Source organism: Quercus lobata, chromosome 8 (assembly GCF_001633185.2).
Source record: "Quercus lobata isolate SW786 chromosome 8, ValleyOak3.0 Primary Assembly, whole genome shotgun sequence".
In the NCBI taxonomy this organism is placed as follows: Eukaryota; Viridiplantae; Streptophyta; class Magnoliopsida; order Fagales; family Fagaceae; genus Quercus; species Quercus lobata.
In genome coordinates this window covers 48,101,849-48,109,725 of record NC_044911.1, presented here as the reverse complement: position 1 = coordinate 48,109,725, position 7,877 = coordinate 48,101,849, and the positions used below count along the sequence as shown (strand labels likewise).

General features: G+C 33.1%; 1 protein-coding gene across 1 annotated transcript; it reads right to left on the bottom strand.

The window, feature by feature from the left end:
- Positions 1 to 4,348: 4,348 nt before the first annotated feature.
- On the bottom strand, positions 4,349 to 7,608 carry LOC115955879. Its single transcript, XM_031074272.1, has one exon. The coding sequence runs from the start codon at positions 6,559 to 6,561 to the stop codon at positions 5,608 to 5,610; it is 954 nt and encodes a 317-aa protein (XP_030930132.1). The 5' UTR covers positions 6,562 to 7,608; the 3' UTR covers positions 4,349 to 5,607.
- Between the last annotated feature and the right edge of the window lie 269 nt (positions 7,609 to 7,877).

The following is a 7,877-nucleotide window of genomic DNA, read 5'->3' as shown; positions in this document are numbered from 1 at the left end:
TTTACTAAAGAAAAAAAAAGTTATTATTTGTTTCGGTTTTTTCTATCAAATTTTATTATTTTATTAATATTTAATAGGGTTATGATGATTTTTTTTGAAGAAATGATATGTCTATAACAAATCATAAGTGACAAGTTGTTATTAGTTGTTATTATTGGAGCAAAAAAGTAATCATAGTGTTAATTTGAAATTTGAACCAATAACAACTAACCACCTGTGATTTGTTGTAAAAATATTGTAGACGTAGTATCTTTTTTTTTTTTTTTTTTGTGTGTACATGTACTTAAAGTGAAAATGTTGTGTCATATTTGGAGTTTTTAGTACTTTAAATATGATGGATTTTTTAACAATGGTTGAGATCTAAAAAGCTTTTGTACAATATATGTGTCTCATCTAATTTTTACTTTTTGTGTCTTGTGAGCTGAAAGAAAATTCAACTAGATTATAAATGAGATGTCTAATTTTGTGGCACTTGTCACATTCGACTTTCTTAATTTTGTTGCCCAATGTAATAAACAAGGATATTGCAATAATATCACCCCCAAGTAACCTCCCCCTCTGTTTTCCAGATTCAATAAAACTCATGTTTTATTCCTTGAAAAAAAAAAAAAAAAACCTCACCTTTGTCTCTTAGACTGATCCTTTTAACTCTTCCACTTCCACCTCTTCTCCATTGGACAAAAACTCTATAAATCTGCCAAATTTGGTGACCCTTAGTCCTCAGAAGTCAACACTCTTCAGTTGTTTGCGCACTTTGTTCCCTTCTTCTCCGAATGCCAGGCCCCTACAAAGGAGTGAAGAAACACTAAGATCCCCTTGATGGCTGATATACCTATGCGCATTTGGAAGACCGAAGATGTTTCGTATAATTTTTTAATCCTACCAAATAAGATAGTTTGTTTATTTACTATGCATTTTTATTTATTTATTTTTCACATTCTTTGAATTTGTTGGTCTCTGTTGAGAGCATTAATTAGTATGTTTGTTAAGCAGTTCAATTAAAAAAAAAAAATTAGAATATGTATATGTATCTCTAATAGTTTTGGAATTTGGGATTTTTTTTAACGATTATTTGTTTGGTTTTTGAAAAATTGAAAGCAATGGGGGCACCGATAACATTGCTTGATTGATATACTTTTTGTTCTTTTTATTAGTTCATGCTTTACTTTGATATGAATGCACGAATCTTTAATTTCTTCTAAAGATTTTGTTATGACAATTTGATTAACAAAAAAACACAAAAGAAACAATGGACTAGCTCACTCCACCAGGAGTTGGAGCTCGAAAACCCTTACACTGTAGTCTGCCTCAATCAAATTATCATTCTCTTTTCTTGGTTTATTGCCCAATTATAATGGCCATTTGTTGAGGAAAGAAAACGATTAATTAAAGTCATATTCTTTATCCTCTAAAAAAAAAAAGAGTCATATTCTTTGATATGTTTAATTTCTTGGTGCCTATATGGTATTATTATGAGACTTTTTTTTTTTTTTCAAATCTATTCACCTTCTAATTTAGAGTAACGAAAAAGTTTGCAATATTCTATATATGTTCATCCGGAGTTGCATGCCATATGTTCCATAGAATTCCTTTTAAACTTAAGATGTGATCTTTTCATTCAATTATTTTTCTCCTCACTACAACATTGTTTCTTAATGAAAGCTACATATATTGGATATATCAAATTTCTCTAGGTCTTTTAAACTGTGTGTGTGTGTTTGCAAAGTAACCTTGATAATGGTAATATACCAACGGAAATATCAATCTTTAATTTATGCTTAACATATCTCAAATGGGAGAGGCAATGTTAATATCACCTTGGATTGAATCCTTAGTATATACAGATTTCTTCCCCCACATAGTGAATGCAACATGTTCCATTTTGATTGATAGATTAATGGGCTTCTAGTATTGAGAAAATCTTTTGATGTGTGTTTTATTGGATTGACACTTTTTCTTAATTATTAATTAAGAATAATGATATATTAAAAGGAAAAGGGGAGGGTCCAGCCCATCTCCAACTTCGGGTGAAAGGACCCAATCTAAAAGAGAGGAAATGGAGGTGGTCCCAATTACAAAAGGCAGCCCAACTTGCCACATTGTGTAACAAAAGCTTACAGTTCTGGGAACAAAAATGAAATCCCAACAAAGAGAGGGACTTTGTAGCCACATTGGATTTACTTGCAATTATGAAGGTAGTAAAACTATTATTTCAACTATATGGGAGTGGAATTGTCAAATTAAAATAGGCTTCTACATTTTGCACATCAACCTTTGTCTAATTGTTATGATACACTATATTTGATGGGTTTAATGTTTTTTTTTTTCTTTGTTGATGAGATTTTAAGTGTCGATGTAATTCTTCAATTTTTTTCCCTTTCATCATGTATGATTGAATGTTTACATGCATAAGCATGGGTTACATGCTAATAAAAAAGAACCGAAAGTAAAATAAACACAAAATGATGACTTTTGGAAATTGCACATATTTGTTTAAGCATTAGGGCTTAAATTTTTTTTTTTTTTTTTTTTTTTAGAAATGCGTAGATAATGAAAGTTTAAAATCGTTTTTTTTTTTTTTTTTTTTTTTTTTTGGAGAAGGATTAAAATCGATTTAAAGCTCAAGGTTTGCATTTCTTAATTTTAGGGTGCAAGTTTAAGGATTGAGTTCTTTGAGAAAATAATGGTGTAATGTAGGTAAAAGTTTATTAATTTTAAACCAAATATCTAATAAAAACCCATGCCGGTCAACAGCTAGTAAGTACTTTTTTTTTTTTTATGGGAAACTAGTAAGTACTTATTTTAACTATCATTATAATCTTGTTACCAAATTATCATTATAGGCAACAATTTGAGTCAGGTATTCGATTTTTTTTTTTTTTTTTTTGGATTTGAGATAGAAATCATACTTTATCTTAATCTAATGTATATATGTGAAGTTCCCTCCTTACCAAATTATTATTATACTTTAACCTAATCTAAGTGTATATGTTATGTAGGGCTATAAACGAATCAAGTCGTTTATGAACAACTGAGGCCCAACTCAATAAAAAGTTCGTTCATATTCGTTTGTTTATAAATAAGCCAAGCTTGAGCCTTAATTTTAGGCTTGCTTGATAAACAAGTTGAGCCCAAGCAAAAAAAATTGTTCGTAAACAAGCTCGTGAACGATAGAGCTCGATACAAAACATGCTGAGCTTAGACTCGTTTATAGTTTAATATATGTTTATTAAATAAACTCATTATTATGACATTACACATATGTTTTGGAATGTTAATTTATAGTTTGTTTATTCATATATGTTTTGGAATGTTAATTTATTTAGATCTGTGAAGATTATAGTTGCACATATAAGAAATGTGGATGTAAAAATTGTATTTTGAACAATTACTTAAACTATAGATAATGAATAATGAATGGATAGATTTAATTATGTAAAGTTGTAATTTGAACAATTTCTAATTACAGGTGGAATTAGAAGCATGATAAAATGAGTATATTATTATTTTGTTTACTTGATTTTTGGTGATATATGCATTTGATAATGCAATTTTTTTTGGATCCCAAGCTAAAAAACTTGACTTGAGCTCAAGTTTGAGCTTGATATTAAACTCGAGCTTGGCTTGACTAATTAATCAAGCCAAGCCAAGCCGAGCTCAAACTTTTTGGCATTTTCACAAGCTCGAGTTCAAAAATTATTTTTAAACTTGTCTTAAGCTCGAGCCAAATTTAAACATGCACTACGTAGCAAGGTTTAGCTCGTATACAACCCTATTAAATATATATATATATATATATATGTGAAACTTCTTAGCGAAGACTTGAATCTAACCTTGCCGCCCACTCTAGGTGAACTGATTCTTGTTAGTAAGTTAGTAACCACTGACCTTGATCACGTCAAGGATATGTTATAAATAAGAATTATGCTAGAGATATAATTATTGGTATAATTTTGTACTATAATTCGTCACATGATAAGTTATAATTGGTAAAAATATATCAATGGATCATATAGAGACATACTCTTACCAATTACAATTCACTATGTGTTAAATTATGGGACAAAATTATACCAAAAGTTGTGTCCCAACGTAATTTTATAAATAATAATTCAAGACCATAGACGATTCACCTGCCTCGCACACCGGATGCTATGTGCTGTCCATCTAAAATAAGATTTTAGACATGGGCGTTCTTATCCACTTGCCAATCTTCCAATCACATTCTTACACGCTCCCCGTAATCACAGGAAAACGAATCTCTCAACAGCTCCCTATATAAAACCAACGAAACCACCGATCCAGCCATCCAGTCCAATCCCATCACCGTCAGACACCGAGTGAGTGAGTGAGCGAGAGAGAGAGAAAATGAAGAAGACAGGGAAGAGTTACAAGCCCAGTGGAAAATCAGAGGAGAGAAAAGATCGGAAATCAGGGACGGGCATGAATGGATCGCCGAAGAAGAGGGGTCACGGAGGCAAGTTCACCTGGGTTGGTGATGGCTACTCTCAGCCTGAGATTGGGTTCGAATCTGCAGGAGTTCTTGATGTCAAGGACCCCAACTTTGAAGACCCAGATGAGACCTTCACTGTCTGATTATGATAATCATGTTATGTGTTTCTCTGTCTTTTATTTTTACTAGATCATGAGACTTATGAGATGTAAATATTGAATATTTCGTTTGAATAAAACTATTTGCAGGCATTTTGTACTGTTCTAGTGTACTTTTAAAAAAGAATTAATGAAGCTATAACATAATCATATGATGCTTGGACTGTTCCGATAGGTTATTCCGTTATTGCTTATTAAGGAAGTATGTGTGTGAGCCATAAAGTGATCATGGGGTAGCTTCAGAGTTTGAAATGTTCAAGTCAACACAGATTTATACTGGTTTAGATCACATGATTGCACAACATAGTTTGCTAAAATAAAATTGAAACGGTGGTAACACTGCTATGGCCCCTTTGTATCAGATTACTATGGAATTTCATTAAATCATTCCAATAACTAATTCCTATAATGAGTTATGTATGTAAACATGCAAGAATGTGGCCCTTGTTTCACACTGAAGGCTGATCAGTCTGCAGCTTGGAACATTTGGTACTGAAGGCATGTAATATGAGTGGGTTCAAAATGTAGTCAACCTACCAACCAATTCAGGCTGCTACTATCTAGATCTGATTATTTGTCTTACTTTTTGTTAAAAAAAAAAAAAATACCCTTTATCTCTCTCACACTTTATTTGCTTTGTTCTCCCATTTGAATTTTAGTCGGGAATGGACACGAGTCGAAGGAGGTTTTTCTTGTGACTTGCATTGGGGTACTGCTTTCAAGTTCACTTGTTGTGGGTTAGAAGCATTTTTTGGTGAATAGGTTTGGTACTTTGATGGATTTTGGAAGTTATCCCAATCATCTCCCTTAATATGCTGGAACATTTTGATTTATAGGTTTTATATGTTCTGATGTAGGATACATTCTTATGATCATTTTGGCAAATTGTGTATTTCATTGATCAGAAAAAGGGGGAGAAAAAGACTATTTACACATTTACATTGTTGTTTCCTCTCATTCTTGTAAATTTATGCCTCTTCTGATCATTATACTTTTCTATCCTCCATGTGATATTTGACTAATTTTTTCTGCACAATGCCACTTTGTTATCAGAGTGCATGCACTTTTGAGTACATGAAGACAAATCAAAACAAATACACCTCCAAAAGCAGCAACTCTCAACATTGTACTTCCTGGTGGGGAGTTTGTTGCTAGATAAACACAGTCCATTGATATCAAGATCCAAGCTACGCTTTCCAGCCATGGCCTAATTAGTGCGGTAGCTCCTGTTTTCTCTCCAGACAATCTGCAGATAATCCTTAAGCAGAGAGCACCCACAACTGAAAATGTGGTTATTGACCACCCCTTGTATGACACTAAGATCCCTCCCACAATCAAAACCTCTTTCCTGCATACGCAAGATGCACACTCACCTGAAAAGTTTGACAACACTAGAGCATCAAAACCTGTATAATAAGGTAAGATAATAGCATCCAGATACAGGCTTGCATGTAAAATTCCAGAAATTGTTGATGCCTCAAAAAAAGCATATTTGATGTCTCTATTAGCCTTGTGATCAAAGGTCAGGGCAGAAACATGAACCAGTAGGAGGATTGCAGGACCAATGCTCGAGAGAGGAAATATGGTGTTGATTCGGTGGCCTTTTGCCAGTGTCAAGAGGATTACTGGGAGAGAAATTGGACCAGATGGTAATAAGTACCTCTTTGAACGATTAAGGCAGGTTTGCCCTCTTCTTGATATATCTGTCACCACAAAGATGAGGGTTGTCAAGTATGAAGCTGCAGTAAACAGAAATACCAGAATGTCCACAGCAGGTGGATAATTGCCAGGATAAGTGCTATCACAGAAATAGTGATAAGGGCAGTCAATTGCGTCCAATGTTTCTTCTAGCTGCCATCTGACACATTTGAAGAATGTTACACGGACATCTTCCGTGGCCCGTTCAAGTTGGAATGCTGAATATTCTGGATGCAAGAGTTGGCTATTCATTTTGTGTTGGCTAATGATTTCTTCTTTCGGGACCTTTCATTGGTATGTTTTTAAGGAGTCTATGATGATATTTGTTATTTAATCTAACAAATAGAAAACAATGGCTTTTGTTAGTTGAGATGTTTCATTTGAAGGTGAATTGGACAAAGAGAGCTGAACTGATTACACTATTATTTTCTTGTCCAAAATATAATGATGTTTTTCCTTTTTGGGAGGGAAAAATCAGTTATTTTGAAGTTTTGTTTTGTGATTGGTGGTATGATGGTCTTCAATTGATACGTCAATATGTCTTCTCTTACGCATTTAAATTTGCTTGTTTGATTTTATTTATTATATGCTTTAAAGACATGTATAATTGCATTTTTTGCAATGGAATAATAAGAAGCATATTGAATTGTTATTATTAAGCAATATCCAGGTGGGTAGGTGCAATACAAATGAGTCAGGGCATGGAGGTTGAGGCGACTTGATTTCAAAGCGATGCTGTTTGGTAGGTGATTGCAACTGGTTCTAGTTGATGATGGATTAGCAAACTGATGTATCATGTATTACTGAGACTAGTTTGTATGGTTTTGATGCTGACAATGCAGAGGCAGAAAGTCTCACAAAAGAGCCTTGTTGTACAGGAAAATGAGTTAAATAAGTCCGGTATCTACCAACTTTTACAGGTTTGGACTCATGCTGGGTAATGAGAGGCTTCTTCTCCAAAGATCGTATTTTTAGACTGCTTTGGGTATGACCAAAAAAACATATAAGACTACTTCCCATTGGTGCCTTAGTCCATGATTTGAAAAGAAAATGCCCTTGTAGCTGAACCAGTGAGAGTTAGATTACCTAAAGAGAGATTGAAAAGTTAGATAAGAGTTTGTGCCCATCAGAGACTCATTTGTTGAAACAAACACAGACCAAAAAAAGGAATCTTCTCCCTTAAAAATCCGGTTAACCCTTGTGCCGTGTCACTTGAAGTCTATTCAATGCAGCTTGACCTGTTTTTGATAAGTTCAAAAACATTTTACCTATATTCTTCCACGAAAGTTATACTTTATAGACACGACTTTTGTGTCACTACTCTAACGCGGTTAAGGTTGTATTGGGTTGGATGCAAAATATTTTGTAAGCATAAAATATTTTTAGGTGAAAATATTTTTTGGAAAATAAATTATTTTTAAGAGTTTGATTGGAAATATTTTTAGTGTTTGGTTGTGTTCCTAAAAATGGTATAGAAAATATATTTGCTACTACTTTTTTACATTTTCTCATTTTCTAAGCACGTATATAATAAATAATAAAATTTTGATATTAAAAAATTGTGATTA

Bases quoted from the DNA above. Each gene is read 5' to 3' on its own strand.
- LOC115955879 (XM_031074272.1), bottom strand. From the start codon at position 6,561: ATGAATAGCCAACTCTTGCATCCAGAATATTCAGCATTCCAACTTGAA.